This window comes from Parasteatoda tepidariorum, chromosome X1 (assembly GCF_043381705.1).
Source record: "Parasteatoda tepidariorum isolate YZ-2023 chromosome X1, CAS_Ptep_4.0, whole genome shotgun sequence".
Taxonomy (NCBI): domain Eukaryota; kingdom Metazoa; phylum Arthropoda; class Arachnida; order Araneae; family Theridiidae; genus Parasteatoda; species Parasteatoda tepidariorum.
The window spans coordinates 826,785-844,777 of record NC_092214.1 but is presented as its reverse complement, the minus strand read 5'-3'; the positions used below and the strand labels follow the sequence as shown (position 1 = coordinate 844,777).

Here is a 17,993-nt window from a genome sequence, read left to right as displayed (position 1 = left end):
ACATATATATATACACACACACACATATATATATATATATATATATATATATATAGCATATTAAATAAATACAAAAAACACGAAGAAAATTGAGAAAAACAATAAATTTTATTTATTACGCATAAGCTGCACGTAAATAGAACTCATAAAATAAGTTCAAAGTGTAGAGAAAACAAGGAAAAAATTACAGAACAATGAAAGAAGGGGAAAAAATAAAAGAAAAATAATAGTAAAAATAACAAGAAACCGGAAAAAAAAATCAATCCGAAAGAAAAGGACAAAATTTTTTTTAAAAAATCCGGAATATAAAAGATATAATCAGCTCACATGATTATATCCAAAAAATATCCCTTTTTTTCGGATTGATTTTTTTCCCTCCAGTTTCTTGTTATTTTTATTATCATTTCCACCCCCCCCTCTTTCATTGTTCTGTAATTTTTCCCTTGTTTTCTCTACATTTTGAACGTTGCCGAGTGGAAGGCTTAAAACAGGTCTTAGGCAGGGATGGAGGGTACAAAATTAGACAGAGAACGTTTATCAAAGTGGTGACGAAATGTTGTGCTCCTCTTTATAAATTAGGGAAAATCTTGCAAAGTAAATCCGTAAAATGTTTCATTTTAGGGAGTAAGGGAAATCTTAGTAATTGTAATTGGTTTACTAAATAAGTAGCGTGATTCCCACAAAGAGCAAAAGGAAAAATGTCTTGTTTTTAATTAATGCATACTTGAGTCAAAAATAGATTAAAGGACAGGATGTGAATTTAAAAGCGTGAGAAAGCATTTCGTTTTGAATAATAAATTAAGAAAAAGATATTCAGAAAATTAATAACATAAAAAGATTAATCGAAGCTTTTTATACATACATATGCAGACACACTAACCTACAATAATGGCTTTCAGTTTTTGAGATTTTTCTCAAGAAATACTTAGAGGATCATTTTGTAACTTTAGTGGTTTTGTAACTGAGAGGATCATTTTGTAATTCATGCGATTTTCATACTTAGCAATAAGGTTTAAAGCTTTCAAAGGTTTGAGAGATCGACAATAAATTGCCAAAGAAAACAAGTATTTTTGAACACCGTATGCCAGAAAATCAAGAAATAAGCTTATAACTTGTATTGATTAATTTAGTGATTATTTGCAATAACTGAAAATCAAGCAATAAGTTTGTATCTTGCAACTACTACTTTGGTTGTTATTAGCAATAACTACATAAAACTTCAAAACCCTAGCTTAAATATTTATAGAGAAGTGGAATTTTTTTAAAAAAAAATAATTTTTTTGTTAAGTTTTTAAAAATATGCAATAAAATAAAACATTTCTGAAGCAATTTAAAATTAATTATACAATTATTATTTTAAAATTTGAAAAAAAAAATCGTTAAGTAGTAACATGAGGTTTGATCAATAATAAATATGTAAACCTAACATTTGAAAAAAGAATCGTTATAAAATACTTCTAACCTTGTCAATAATAAATGCTAACTTTCAAATTTAAACCTGAATTATAATGTATAAACTTAATCTTGCTCCTCGAACAATATGCTAACACTAATGTAAGATAGTGCACAGCTTGCAACAAGAACAAACAGTAATAAACAAATGGAAAAAGGCCAAATCAGTACTGCCAAAAAAGCGAGTTATTCAAAATCTAGCAACTATGTCACCTTTTTTAACAATATATCTATAATTAACTAAAATAAATTTTCACTTCGAACTCACCAGAACCAGAATTACTTAATAACATTAATATCTTATGAAATATGGCAGATTTGAGCTTAGAAATTATCTAATTTACTTCTTTTATTGAAAACAAAATTATCCGTTTGAAAATATCGCCTCGCAGAATAAGCTGTAGTAAGCAGTTGCAAACTTTCTAACCGGTACTATAGCAGGTATTGAGATCGAGATTGTTATTGTTTACATTTATATTGAAAACACCATTCATTTGGTAACTAATGTAAAAAGTCTGATCTGAATATCTTAAAAATTTAAAAAGTTACAAGAAATTTGCTAAGTAGTTTCGTACTTTTTAAAAGAAAGTTCAAAACTATAAGGGATTTTCCACAAATTTCATTTTTGAAACAAGATTTATTTAAATGATACCAGTAATATCTGCCAAGACATAAGTGGGTGGATTTGCATAAAATCCGACTGTATCTCAATAAATATGCAAATCCAGTGTTCACACGTCATCTGTATTAAAGATAAATACTTATCGTAGTAGTCCTCAGTTCTGTTTAAAGTCGTCACAACATGTCGCAGTAATAGGAACTAAGTGACTTTAAAAGGGGTGTGATAGTTGGTTGTTACATTTGTGACAATTCCATTGGAGTGATAAAAAGTTTCTAATTTATTCTATCCACGGGCAACTGTTGGTTAAATCGAGAAAAATAATGGAAAACTACAGGAGCTGGGATACGAACTGCACACGTTGGTCGTCCCAGTAAAATTAATGAACTAGATCCGCATGTCCCAAAGTGGGAAGTTCATAAGAACGACATGAAATCACTCCACATTATCAATAATAAGTTTCCACAGACAACAGGCTTTACTGCGCACCACAATGAGGAAAGAACTGCACGCCCTCAGTATGTGAAAGCGTTGCTTACCTAATATCACTGCCTCTAACAACGCCGCCAGACTTGCTTGATGCACCAATTTCGCCACTGGAATGTAGACCGTTAGAAAACTATTTTATGGAGCGAAGAGTCTTACTCTTCCAGTCGGATGAGCTAGTTTGGATATGGCGAATGCCAAGTGTACGTCTTTTACATGAGTATATAATTCTAACTGTCAAGTTCAGTGATGCATCTGTTAGAGAATACTTTTCGTGGTATGGTCTGGATTCTTTGGAAGATGTTTCTGGTAACACCGAGGTCTACAGAGATATTCTTAACAATCGGGCTCTACCTACGCTCTGGCAATTTTACGGAATTGACGAAAATTACTTCCAGGACGCTCCGGGTCATTTCGTAGCCTCTATCACGGTGTGGTATCATGATACGGATGCAAGAAGTCCTCCTTACCCTTCTCAGAATCCCGACATAAACACTATAAAACATTTGTGGGACGAATTAGAGCGACGTTTACGGGAACTGCGTCCAAAATCTACAGCCGAGATAGCCACATTCTTGCAGCAGGATTGGAAGCAAACACCTATAACTGTATATCAAAATCTTGTTAAAAGCATGCCTAGAAGGGTTAAGTGTGTCTTTTAGCACATAGAGGGCTAACTCCTTATTAAAATATGTTATATTTCAAATGTTTTCTTTTCTTATACAATCACATCTTGCTGTTCAGTTATTAAAGGGTAGTGTAATTTGTAATACTACAAAATTAATTTAGTGGAAAACCTCGGACTACTATCGGAAACTATCTTTTAAAAAGTACAGAAACTACGTAGAAAATTACTAGAAACTTTGTAAATTTTTAAGATATTCCAATCAGATTTTTTCTTTCATTACTTGCAAAATACAATTCACTACAAAATTATGGAGAAAATTTTTTTAAATTTTTTCCACGCATGCGCGGTATAAAAGAACTACTTTAAATATACATATCTTGAACAGTTTTTAACTATTTTTTTTTAACATATTTATAAACAATAATTTTGTAATTAATTTTAAATTGCTCCACAATCTTTGATTACTTTTAATGAATATTTTTAAAGTTTTAGCAATAAAAAAATAAGAGAAAAAAATTTATAGAATTTTCATATCTCTATAAATATTTAAGAAATTTTATGCAGTTATTGCAAATAATCACCAAATTAATCGATACAAGTTATAAGCTTATTTCTTGATTTTCTGGCATACGGAGTTCAAAAATACTTGTTTTATTTCGTAATTTATAGTCGGTCCCTCACACCTCTGAAAGCTTTAAGCTTTATTGGAAAATATGAAAAATCGCATGAACTAATCCCCTTTAAAGTAACAAAATAATCCTTTTAGTATTTCTTGAGAATTTTTTTAAAAAAAATTTCAAAAACTGAAAAATGTCTTTCACAGTGTACATAGACAAAAAGGAAAAAAAAAAAGAAGAAAATATTAAAAAGTTTATCCTTTCAAGTACCCGATAATTAACCTGCTTCCCCCCCCCCTCACACGCACACACACACACTCTTCGAAACTCAAACACCTGACTTTTTCTGATTAATGTAATTATTTTTGAAAGTCATTAGAAATAAAAGAGAAAAGAGACATAAGAAGCCAAAACTGGCGAACTACTTCATTACGAGGGTAAACCATATGCTTCATTCTAAATTTAGAGAAATCCTCGCAAACGGGAATACCGAGAAGGAACGATGTTTGGATAGAGCATCGTCAAAGCGATCAGAGTTTATGAATTTTTTTTTGTCCTTTAACAAGAAAATGTCAAAAAGGGTTTTTTTGAACACTTACTTGAAAAATAATTAGCTTTCTCAAAGTAAAAGGAAATTCTATAAGAAGGTTTTATTTTTATTTTACAGAGGAAATAAAAAAGCGACTTTTTCCATTTGGAAATGCATAAAATAAAAGCTTTTCAGCTAAGAATCGAAGCTTTAAAAATCGATCCCCGACAAAATAATGTGTTTTATCGCAACAAAATATGAAAGTTCCTCTAACCACACATAAAGGAAACAGGAATAAATTTTCTTTTAAGATACAAAGAGATTTCTTTAAGGAGAAACAGATAATTCTTCTATAGATTTTTTTTTCTTTCAAAAATGTCAAGCAATAAAATGTGATTTATAGTTTTGAGTCATTTTCACATTTGTTTTTAAAACTTTTAAAAATTTAATTTTGTTACAATTTTAAATGAATTAAAACTGGTTCGAATGACGCTAAATATTTTTTTTTAAACGTAAATGTCGCAAAAACGAAGATATTTATCAAAAATCTAAAAACAGACAAATGACGAAAAATGCGGATTGAAGAACTGTATAATTTTCTCAGAAAAAGAATAAATAATCTGAAATACCACACACCTCAAATTAAGTATGAATGATGATTTTGTGTTTAATCTTTCGAAAGATACAGTCGCAAAGGGTCCGCCACCAGTCTATTCGGGAAAAGTACAGTATAAAACTTATCCCACATTTAACAAGAAAAATTGAGTCTTAATTTTGATATAAACAGTACGTATACCCTAAATAACTTTTGATCTATTGATTGGATTTCTCTCACTCAATCATAATAGTTTTATAAGGCCTAACCTTTAATATCAAGGTTTGCCCAAGTGGGCCCAGCCCAAAAAAATTCGGGCGGTTTTTTCGGGCATCCAGACACCATAAATCGTTATACTTTTTTTTTGTCATTAGGCTTAGTTTAATACTATTTAAATTTGTTGCAATGAATATTTTTATTGAAATCATTATAGGAAAACAATTGCATCTGCAATTATAGGAAAACAATTGCAAAGAAAATTTATAATTTTTGTGCTGTTTCATTTAATGGCAATTTATGGGCGCAACAAATATTTAAAAGGTTTTGTCACTTAATTAAAAGCCCGGAATTAAATGGTCTAAAATGATTTTTCAATGTTGTCAGCACATTCCTACTGGACTGGAAGAAAAAAATCTGACTTTTTTAAACAGAAGCAAATATCCTAACCTAGGGGTTAGGATATTGTTAACCTGCGGCCCGTAAAAGCTTCTGAACACAATGAGAAAAAGTTTCATTTGAAAAATAAAAAAAATTCGAAAATTTTGAGTCACACACTTCAGTTATCACTTTTCGACGTGATCAATTTGCACGCATTCTATTGTAAATCTGTTTCTCGATATCTTTTTTCCGTAATTGCTTTGGAATTCCGCATGATTTTTAAAAAAATTAAATTTTTAATACGATACATACAATACGCCACTTTCGAATTTGAGTAATCATTTTTTGACTAGTTTTATTTCTGCCGATTTCATTGTGAATCCAATCATTTTTCAATCGTTTCGTTTTCTTTTTTTGGCAGTTATAACAACTAATTTCCATGTAGTTTTTAAACTCCTGATACATTTAATACAATATTACGACTTATAAATCGCGCATTTGATTAATCACTTCCTGACGTGCTTTATTTAGGCTGATTTCATCGTGAATCTAAATTATTGTTTTCTTTTCCTTTTTTTAAAGGCAGTTATTGCTATCCTTTTCAACGTGATTTTGAAAATGCTGCATTTTTACTATTATTTCATTACACGAGCATTAAATCGCACATTTAAGTATCATTTTTTGACGCGCCTTGTTTGTGCCGCTTTCATCGTAAATCCAAATTATTTCTCAGCAATTTTTAGGCAGTTTTATTGCTCTACATTTCCATATGGTTTTGAAAATTCCGATTCTTAATAAAACATGATAATTTCAAATAACGCATTTCCATTTTTACTTATTGACGTGCTTTATTTGTGTTGATTTCATCGTAAATTTAAAAACTTTTTTAGCAATTATTATGTTTTCCACGTGATTTTAACTATTCAGTTTTTCTTTTTTTTCTTTTTTTTAACTACGATGTTATTACGACACGTGAGTTTCTAATCTGGCATTTAAATAATCCCTTTTTGCACCGTTTTTTGTCAGTTGGCGCAATGCATTTCCAAGTGGCATTTTGAATCCCGATATTTAAATACAATATTGAAACATGAGACAGAAGGAAAGCGTAAATTTTTAAGCAGCTCACTGTTAGTAATTTAGTTTTAAATTTTTTGTAAATTAGGAGGGTTTCTTTAGAAAAGAACAAAAAACGAAACGTTTCTTATTTAAAATTTATAAAAACTCTAATAATTCAATAAATAGAAATAATATCTGAAGTATAATACCGAATAAATATTGAATCTTACTTTGTACTATAATGGCTTTGTTTTAATTTTAGTTTTTGTTTCCTGGTTTTTAGTTAAAATAACTAATTTGAATTTATAAATCATTAAAATATGTATTTACAAAGATTTTTGTTACACTTTCATTCTGTGAGCATTAGTTTTCTTTTTTGTTAGAATTTATTTTAAAATGAACTTCTGTTTTACTTATGTTAAAAAAAAAAAAAAAAAAAACATTTCTTTTCCCCCAATATTTATATTTATTTAATTAATACAGGGTGTCCCAAAACGACCGAATAAACTCTGCACAGCTAGATTCCTCGTTGGGAGTACATAAAAACTGTCCAAAGAAGCGTTCCTGTACGATCCATAGTTTACGAGAGAAATACGAAAAACAAAGTATGACGTCACTGCCAGTGCAAGAGAAAACACTTTATTGAACATATCCACTTCAGTACACTATACACAATTTAAAGCAGAATATGCGCGGTGAACGCTTTAAACATTATCGTCTTGAAAGATATGCAAATACTGTTGTTGATATGTCCTATAAAGTGTTTTTTTCTTGCACCGGCAGTGACGTCATACTTTATTTTTCGTATTTTTCTCGTAAACTATGGATCGTACAGGAACGCTTCTTTGGGCAGTTTTTATGTACTCCCAACGAGGAATCTAGCTGCGCAGAGTTTATGCGGTCGTTTTGGGACACCCTGTATGCAACATGGTTACCACATGAGATAAAAATGAGATATCAAAATGGAAAAAGAATAATAACGTCTGGAGCTGATTCAATTCATTCTGAAAAGTATCGATTCTTGTAATTGTTTTTTTAAACTTAACAATTACAAGTCTAACAAGTTAATACAAATCTAACAAGGAATCACAACAAAAAATTAACAATTACTGCAAAAACAATAACTATAAAAAACAAGCTAACAATTAATCAACTTGTAAAACACAACAAATTAACAGTTAATAACTAATAAAAACAAAACAAAAGAATTAAGCTATGCGAGTGAAAGAAAGCGAAATAAGAACTGACAAGAGAAGCAAAGGCAAAGAGAATGGAAAGAACAGGCTGACCAGTGTAAAAACGTAGGTAACGTGCTAATCGCTAATTCCTTGGCCTTGAAAACTAATTCAGCGCCAAACTAAAACAACTCCTTCTTCTTTGTACATTCGCTTTACTGAGAAGGTATTTAAAAGTTAAATATATTTAAACATGAAAAACTTCTAATACATGCTTCAAGATAAACTTTTCTTATTATACAACATTTATTTATATTTGTACCCGCATTTACATTTTCTAGTAGTTTTGCGGAGTATTACATTTTCTACCCTTCCCTGCAGTGCCAACTTAAGGTGAAACGAACTATAGCTGTGCAGAGTTTATGCGGTCGTTTTGGGACGCCCTGTATATCAATTTCTGACTGAATAGGAAAAAACTTTCAAAAAAGTCAGTTTTTTCATTTTTGAATAAATTTTGATAGTTAAAGTATTTAATTTCCTGTAAATATATTACCAATTTCACCGATAAAAATTGAGTGCTTAGAACAGTGATTCTCAAATTTTTTTTGTTGCGGCACACTTTTAACGATTTCGAAATTTGACGGCACACAAAGAAAAAAATAAGCTTAAAAGTTATTTACTTACCTATAATATACTGTGTAATGTAGTTTCTGATAATAATTTTGAATGTTAAATAAAATATGTGCCACAAAAACACATTTATTAAGGGAGTAATTAGCTCTTTCGACTTGCGCAGTTCTTTTTTCACCTTCTTTCTCCTAATAGTTCTTTTGTTTTGTTATTTATTTATCATTATCAGTTATTTATTTTTTCTAGTTATTAATTGTTAGTTTTTTTTTACATGAATTGTTATTCTTTTGTGATTTCCTGTTAACTAGTTTTTTTGCTAATTATTAATTGTTAGCTTGTTTTTTGTTAGTTATCCTCTGTTAATTAGTTTTTATAACTATTAATTGCATAGCTTATTTTAATGGTTAGCTTTTATTTCCTTTTGAAATTTAATATTTAGCTTTCTTTCTTTTGTAAATTAATAAATTTAATAGTCATTAAATTTTCTACTTATTTTAACCTTTTTAAGATTGCCGACAGAGATATTCACGCCGTTAAAGCGTGGAAAATGATAAAAAGTATATATGTTACGGTAAATGTGATTAATCCGGTGATTATATATAATAACCGGTAATTATGCACAATCCCCACTAAATTTGGTAAATATGATAAATTTTTGAAAATTTGTCAAATTAAGAGGTTTGTTTAATTCCCAACTCGTAATGGTAAATGTGATAAAAGTCCCTAACTTTAAGAAAATTCGTTCAGTTTGCGCAACTAGGCTTGTGAAGAAATGTAAGAGAATTTGTGATTAAAATTTTATTTTGTTGACGATGTTCCAGATCTAACAATGTAGCGATGTGTTTGTAAGGGACAAAGCGAGTCTGATAAGTGCAAATGTAAAAAATTATTCAAAGTTTGTAATTCTAAATTTCATAACAGTCTAATATGCTTCGATAAGTAAACTTAAAATATTTGTAAATTTAGAGTAATTGCATTTAACGTAATTTGAAAAATTGCTTTTTTTTTCTTCTCTAGAATATGGGCTTAGTTTGTTTCTTATATGTAACTGCAGTTTTTTTATGTGCAACTGTTTTATACAAGTTCATGTAAATTATATTTTTTTCATTTCTCAACACCAATCAGTCCCTTATTCAAATTTCGTCCAGGCTAAATAAATGTATGTGGCTTAAAATTACCATTGATTGACTTTTTAATAGCAAAATATAAAGTATTATAATTCATGGTCTCTTACGCCCTAGTGTTCAAGGAAAAAATATCTTTCTGAGTAGTAACGACTAAAAAAAAAAACTGCACTCTATTTTACTTGCTCAATCAGTCAGGATATTTATCACATTTACCATTATGATTTGGGAATTATGCAAACAAACCGGTTAATTTGATACATTTTCAATAATTCATCCTATTTACCAATTTTAGTGGTGATTACGCATAATTATCTGTTATTGCATGTAATTACCATATTAATCACATTTACTTTAACATATATATAATATTATATATATGCACTTTTCATTAATTTAAACTTTACTAGTGATAAAAAAAAAGCATTATAACTTTTACTGTATCATTTCTAAAATTTGGCGGCACATTTTAGAATTCGGTGGCATAAGAAATTGCCGCGGCACAGGGGTTGAGAATCACTGGTTTGGAACATTGATGCTCATAATAAAAATGATCTAATTTGCCATCTACATGTATAAATACGCATACGGCTCTTCGTTATTCAATCTGCTGTGCAAGTGACCCTTTACTCAAAAAGGTTATGCACCCATACTAACCCCTCCTTCCACCTCCACCACAATCTTTGCCCTACCTTAACTGCACAATCCCATTGTCTCCAGGTAAAAGGTTTCTCCATTAATTTAACAACCATACAAGAGTTTCATGCGACATTCTAATTTAACAGGGTTATAATGGAGCAAATTTTGATACAAGCTAAGTATTGCTTAGTAGATTTTATTTCAATTGTTTGGGAGGTAAATTTCCGTCGAAGAAAAGTGGGTATAATGGATGGTAAAATAATTAGTAAATAATTAGAATGAGCAAAATAAAAAAAAATCTAAGAAAAAAATTTCAGCTCTTCTTTAAAATTCCCTGATTTTTCCAGGTTTTTATCTTAATTCCCCTGACTTTTCACCTATAAAAAAGTTCCCTGATAACTCCTGGTTTTTCAAGGTTTTCCAAGTGGGTGGCCACCTTGTTCTAAAAGTATACCATACTAAAAAAAATTGCATTTTCAAATAATAATAATAAATTAAGATATTTTAAGTTTTCTATTAGATATCATTTACTATTCAGCAAAATCAAAATATAATGTGTTTATTTAATGTTTAACAAAATTAATAGAGGCAGGCAATTTTTATTCAAATCGAAAAATCATATGTATCAAATATTAATTGTTGAATTTTGTTAAATTTTATTCCATTTAATTTTTGTGATAATACAATAAATGCATAAAATGTTTCATCATCTGTATTTTTTCTAGCTGCAATGTAAGTACATTTAAATTTGCTACTCACTCTATATGCTAGATATTGTGCTTTAGCATTCTGGTTTAAAATGTTTTTATTAATTTAAAGATATTTGAGACTTATTGACATTTAATAAAATAAATAACAACTTTTATTAGTTTTAACTGAGTCTAAACCTTTCAAAATTACAATCAAGAATTCTTGTGATTTTGACTCCATGACTCAAATAGTTGTTCAAATCATGCTTCATATTGAATTTATGATTTAAAAATAAAGTAAGTTTGAAGATATTGAAAGTTAGGTGCATTTTCTTAAGACAAATAGATCATGTGGTTAGATCCAGTTTCACTTTCAGATTTTTTCAGTTTTTTTAGAATGAAATTAACAGCAAAAAAAATATTTACCTCGAAATTATTCATGCCTCATTTAACGGTGTATTTTTATTTCATTTCATAAAAATTACAGACTGAAGGTTTTTATTATAGTAAAAAGAAATTGTACAATAATATAATAGAGTACAGCGTGTCGAAAAAAAGAAACCAGCCTGAATAATTTTTGATCTAATGATTGGATCTTCACATTTTAGGAATTCTTCTTAATGGTTCGAGGGGGATTTCTGATCCCCAAAATATAGGGGGTAGCCGCAATTTGGGAAATATAATTCCAATAGTTTGAATGCTTGTATGGAAATTCATATCTATATATAGACTTGCTAACTATACCAGAATAAAAAGCAGGACATTTTTCTTAAAATCATTGCATAGTGTAATAAATGAAAGTTTAAGAAATTTATTAACTTTAAGGTGCTAATTAAAACTAGTTTACAAAATTATTTTTTTTTTATGTTTATCATGTTAAATCTGTTACATTAATAAAAACAAATATAAATTTAGTTAATATAACTCCTTTATAAAGCTAAATTTTGAATCATCATCAAGAACTATTTATTATTGAAGAGAATTCAGAGTAAAAGATTTTGCTTTTCTCAAAAATGTATCACTTAATTTTTGCCCAAAACAAGAAACTCTCAGTCTTGATTTTACAGTAATAAGTTCTCCAAATGTTCACTTGATAACTGAGAGTGCGTCTTTATGACAAGACTAAAAACCTTTCACAGCTTGCATTACTACGTGGCAAGGTGAAAAGAGCAAGCATTAATTCGCTCGACAGTTTATATTTTTTTTATTTTCACAATTGCCACCCTAATAGCCATCCTACTTTCAGCAAACACATCATTGGCCAAATCTTCCAGTTGAAGAGAACATTATCACCAGTTCATGTAAGAGAGCATCAAATTTTCGAACTTTAAAAATTTTGTGAAGACTGGAAATCTGTTACTGAAAAACTTAATGCTAGAAAATGAAGAATTTTCAATCTTATTCTAATTTAAAACTTTAGCATTTATTAATATCATCTTTAAAAGAAAATTTATGGCTCATATAGTCATAAACTGCTTTGATTTAATTTCTAACATATTGGAAAAAAATTTTTGCTTCCTTCAGACTCAAAGCTTTTACTATTTTTAATTAATACTGTCCTATTATAAGACCAGAATAGATCACCTGATTTTTTTTTTACAATGATACTTGTCATCTAGAAAAGAAGTACATATTTTAACAACAGGAAGAGTGACAAAATGAATCGTAACAGTTTTTTAAAATTGACAATAAAATATCTTGAAGTGCATGTTGTGTAGAACTTGACGAAGTTGGACATTGGGTTCCTCAAACATAGGTATGGAATGTATTAGAAAGTAGCAGTATGACTTATTCAAATCAGATGTTAAAAACATGAATATCTTTGCCTTACTGGATAGAATATTTTTAAATAACTTATCATCATTCAAGTCTTTGCTCAATTTAAATTTCTTTGAACTAAACTCATAATTAATAGATCTTTTTTTTAACACCAGTAACTAGTAAAACTTTAGAACTACCTGCTTCAGAATTGTACTTCAACTAAATTTTATAATCTTTCAATGCACTGTTTGTACCGAGCTCAGTTCTTCTTTAAAGAAATATATTAATGGTTCTCATTGCTCTATGAGTCAATTTGAAGATCACTCTAGAAAAAGCAATCTAGTTTAAACATTTTGAAATAACTTCCTAATTTCAGCATGCTATTTTTGAAATCGTTTCTGCTTATCTTTTCTTTGAGAATTCTGTCTAATAAAAAGAACAGCCAATAATACATAAATTGGGCGATTTTGCTAGCTAAACTTCTAGCAACCCCTGATTTTTTTTTCAAAATCATTACAGGGTCATTCTCAGTCCCTAAAGTCAAGAAAATATCAATATTATTTTCACTCAGTAAATAGTAGTCAATAATAAAGGTGAAATATTTAATCCAGTACCTACAGATGATAACACTGGTGAATACAGCAAGGAAGTTTCTATTTGTAATAATTCTTCATTGCAATAAGTCACGGAAACTGGATATAACTTGCAGTCAGTGTTATTACTACCACTGGTAGATATCAAAAAAGGATTTCTCCAAAGCATCTCAACAATACTTTTTTTTTTCAAATTGTGCCATCTCTTTCACTTTTACAGAAGTTTTAGTTTGACAGATCAATATTTTTGTGCAATTTAGCTATCGGGAAACATCCGTCTGAATAACAGTTCTGCATGATCAGTGGCATTGATTGCAATATTTTGCTCGATGATATATGAAGTGAAGATGCTTCACTGATAACAATTTGATCATTGAACACCCAGGGGGAAGGGGATTTGAGGTTTTTAACCAAAATAGCATATTGTGTTCCATTAACCCCCTCCTTCTCCCTCCCGTGAAAATGACGGGGTGAGGTTTCACCCTCTATTTCTCGCCCTATGATATTTCCGGGCTGGAGTGTTCAGTAGTAACGCGCAAATAAGAATAAAACTAATTCATTTCTTTTGCCCAGAAAACATTTTATTTCTCATTTTACACACCAGATGGCGGTACCAGGATATTTTTAAGGTAATTGTGGAAGAGATGAAAACAATAAGAGATGTAGGAAGGAAACTCGGTACTACTCTCTAGATTGTGACGTTGGCCTCTGTATCTCATGCTTTGAAATTTATCACACAAGAAAAAATTACTAATCTGTATTTATATCATATGCAAGTTTAATAAAATTCTTTTTTAATGTTAAAAACACATATCTTTTAAATTTTCCTTGCTTGCTGGAAAACCAACATTAAGTCATAGTAACCTGACTGTTGGCTTTTCCTAAAAATTTAATTTTTTAAAATTTCAAGCTAAAAACAAATACACATCTGTATGTATATATGTGACTGTATGTTCATACACATATTTTTATATAATTTTCAGGGATAAAAAAAAAATAGGCATTTTTTTGACCGTTTTCTTGAAAATTAACAAATCGTTAAGGGGTTAAGAAAGAACAATTTGTTAATTAATTCCATAATTTTTTTTCCATTTTGCAGATGGTTTATTTATTTTGCAATTGAAGCAAATTCCTATGTACTACATTTTGCTAGTAAAAATGTCAGTATTGTTTCAATCCTAATTTTATTCTTTATTTTTTCCAAAGAAAAACCTCCTCCTCCCACCAGTTTCCCCAAGTGTTTGCTCCTTGTTACCTTTCAAAACACAAGGGCTCAGGCTGGAATCCTAAGGTGCTTCATAATAAATTTTCAGAAGTTTCGTGCTAGTATTTTTACAAAAAGAGCATTTCACAGGGGTGTTGTGAAGGCATATTTGGTAAATTACTAGATGAGTAATCTGGCAGATGTGACATGTGTAACGACTTTTCTAACAATATCATCTTTTTTACAGTATTGTGGCTTTGTAACGATCTTGGAAACAGCGAAACATTTAAAATTTCCACTTTTGAGGAATTGAACATATGTGCATTATAGAAAGGTTTAAAGAATAGAAATCAGTTTCTAACTAACTCATCTTTGCAACTCTTGTGATGTCCCAAACTCCCACACAGACTTTTAAAATGCATCTTTGTAATGCATCGTATAATTTTCTTGTATATATATCAAAGGGAACATAACCACAGGTGTCCAAGCGTTCGGTAAAGAAAAGGAAGTTGGTTTCAGAAAGAAATAGCTAAGTGATAATATGTATACAATAAGTTTTGTGCAAGTTAACATTTCCCTTCACAAAAGTATTTGAAAAAGATATTTTTGAGATAAAATATATTTAACAAATAACAAGTACCTGCCACACAATTTATGTAGATTGCAATTTAGATTTCAGACGCTAGTGACCTCACAGAAATGCCACATATTCCAACCTATAATTGCTAAAAGTATGACTTAAAATAAATACAATTTGCTAAAGCTCGCAACATAGATCTTCCTATCATGTTTAGGAGAAGAGCAAAAAAATGATTATGATACATTGATTAACTGCAAACACCAAACTGCCTAAGGTCAGCTTAGTTAGATGTTCAGAGATGTAACTTCAAAGTAATAACTTTATAGTTATAACATAGCTACATAATTATATAAGCAGAAAGTTAAGTAGCTGCTTAAAATAAAGAAGGTTTTTTAAAGCACTATAAGGTTGAAAATAATATCAGCTTTACAATCTAGGTGTTAGTTGAACTTTTTACTGAGTGACAGAGAAATTTCTTGTAACATTGTTTTTCTATCAATAGCACTGTGTATTGGAAAATCTAAAGTATCTAATAACAAAAAAAGAGCAAGCTGCATTTTAAAACAAAATTGGAAGAAAACTTCAGCCAACAAAAGTTTTCATTTAAAAGAGGTTCAAATAATCAGGAATCTACTGTTTCCTTAAATTATTAATGGTAATGTTGCATTAGATCCATTGCCATTCAGTGAGCTTGTCCAATCACATCACACGAAGAAAAAAATAGCATCTTTAATATAAAAATCTAATTTTTATAAGCAAAAATAAAGATATTTACTTATATTATTAATTAATATTTATAATTACATAAAAATTTGCAATTTAGTATTGTTTAATGGTGCTTGTAACTCAAAATAATAAAATCCTTTCAAGAGGGTATTCTTATGATATAAGATATACCAGTATTTCAGATGCATATTTGAGTGCATATTTATTATCTTTTCGCCATTGTCCCAGATATTATAAATTTATTATTATAATTTTACAGGCTCCTGTGTTCAATTAAATGTACCTTCATCAAAGAAATTAGATTAGCCAAAACACTAAAAATATTTTGACATACACTACACGGAGCATTTATATGTGAAAAGAGTAATAATTACAGTAAGCGAGATATTACATCTGATGTATTAATGTATGCATAACAACCAAATGTAACTCTAGCCTAAATAAAAAGTTAAATAAGAAATGCCAAATAAATCAATCTATTGATTAATTTTATTTGTTCTGTAACAATATTTCTTCAATCATAACAAGCAAGAAAACCATTCAAAATTAAAAAAAATCTAGCTTAAAACAAGCTAAAAAAAAATTTATGCAAAATAATATTTTACGAAGTGCATATTTTTTATTTCTTTTTAAAGAAATAACAAAATGCATACATTAATATTTTTTTATCTTTGTTGAATAAAGTCAATTTATAATGATTTTGAATAGTTAAAACAATGTCCACTTACAATAGAAAAATCAAATGTTTCATCACCACCACTTCAAAAAGTCTTAATTAGAAACTGCAGAAAACGTCAGGTATGCTATTAATAGACAATATATAAGTTTTAGAAAATATAATGTGCCACGCAACATTTTCAATACCATTAAAGACTTTTTGCGTGAGAGATCTGCCACTCTAACACTTGATCACCGTACCATCCTTCGCTCTCTTGAAAGAGGCTGCCCTCAAGGCTCAGTCCTTGGACCCCTGCTCTGGAACATTATTCTTAATGAACTTTTAAATATACTTTCAAACATCAATGGCTGTAAAACAATTGCTTTTGCTGATGACCTTTTAATCTGCTTGCAAGGCAAATGTGAGGACACTATTTTTTTACTTGCGCAAACCATCCTAGACATTATTGTTAAATGGTCCAAAGAACAAAAACTAGATTTCAATTCGAATAAGTCCAAAATCATGGTTATCAAAAAGAAAAATAAAGACTACTCGAATCAACAACTTTACCTTGATAATAACCTTCTGGATTTTGTTAGTGAAATTAAATATTTGGGACTTATTCTTGATGATAATTTGAATTGGAAAAAACATATTGCTTACTTATCAAAAAAATGCGAAAATATTCTTCAAGGATTAAATCGGGTCTCATGCAATACTTTTGGTTTAAAGTTCAATGTTATGAGTTTAATTTACAAACAGGGAATTGTTCCTTTCATTTGCTACGCATCTAGAGTATGGGGTAATGCCCTACTTAAAAAAGTTAATGTACGTAATCTGCGTAGAGTTCAGAGAAGAATTCTTCTTAGAATTGTGCGGGGATACAGGACTATTAGTTACGATGCTTGTTTCGTCTTATCAGGTTTTCCTCCCATTGATATTTATATCTTACAGGACATGGATTATAAAAACAATATCAGCAACATCTCATTAAGTTCTAATTTCTCATTAACTAATGTTCCACATCCAGGTAATCGAAAACCTATTGATACCATTAAATTCTGCAATAGTTTTGAAAGTGACTTTCCGATCGTTTGCTATACAGATGGAAGTAAATTAAATAACAGAGTTGGCCTGGCTTTTGTGATCTTTTATAATAATATTGAAATGGAGAACCACCTGATTAGAATTCCTGATGACTGCAGTGTTTTCCAAGCTGAGCTTTTGTGTCTTTACCACTCTATTAAATGGATCTCAAACAACTCATCTCTTTCATCAAAATTCCTCATCTGTTCAGATTCCCTTTCATCCCTTTTTGCACTTAAATGTATTACTTCATTTAACAGAATTATTGTAAATTCGCAGATTATTTTAAATGAACTCCAATCCGAGGGTAAATCTGTGCTCTTTTCACATGTCCGAGGCCACTCCGGTGTTCTGGGTAATGAAAGAGCTGACTTTCTGGCGAAACAAGCGACTAATCTTGATTCCATTTGTGATATAAGTCCCCCAAAATCTTTTTTTAGACTTTCAGCCAGACATAAAGTTCAAACTGTGTGGAATGAACAATATCAAGCTTCTACAAATGCTTCACTGACTAAACTCTTCTTTCCATCTGTTAATCAAAGACTCAAT

General features: G+C 29.8%; 1 protein-coding gene across 7 annotated transcripts in view; it reads right to left on the bottom strand.

Annotated features, from left to right (window-relative positions):
• Positions 1 to 17,993, bottom strand: part of LOC107455797 (protein phosphatase 1 regulatory subunit 12B) — a 173,510-nt gene that overhangs the window by 57,811 nt on the left and 97,706 nt on the right. The window contains exon 18 of one of the 7 annotated variants that reach the window (XM_071187603.1): positions 6,084 to 16,503. The exons of the other annotated variants lie outside the window; for them this stretch is intronic. Coding sequence (XP_071043704.1) covers positions 16,495 to 16,503 — 9 coding nt within the window. The 3' untranslated portion in view covers positions 6,084 to 16,494. Of the gene's footprint in view, positions 1 to 6,083; positions 16,504 to 17,993 lie in introns of those variants that run through there. 7 annotated transcript variants of the gene reach the window in all.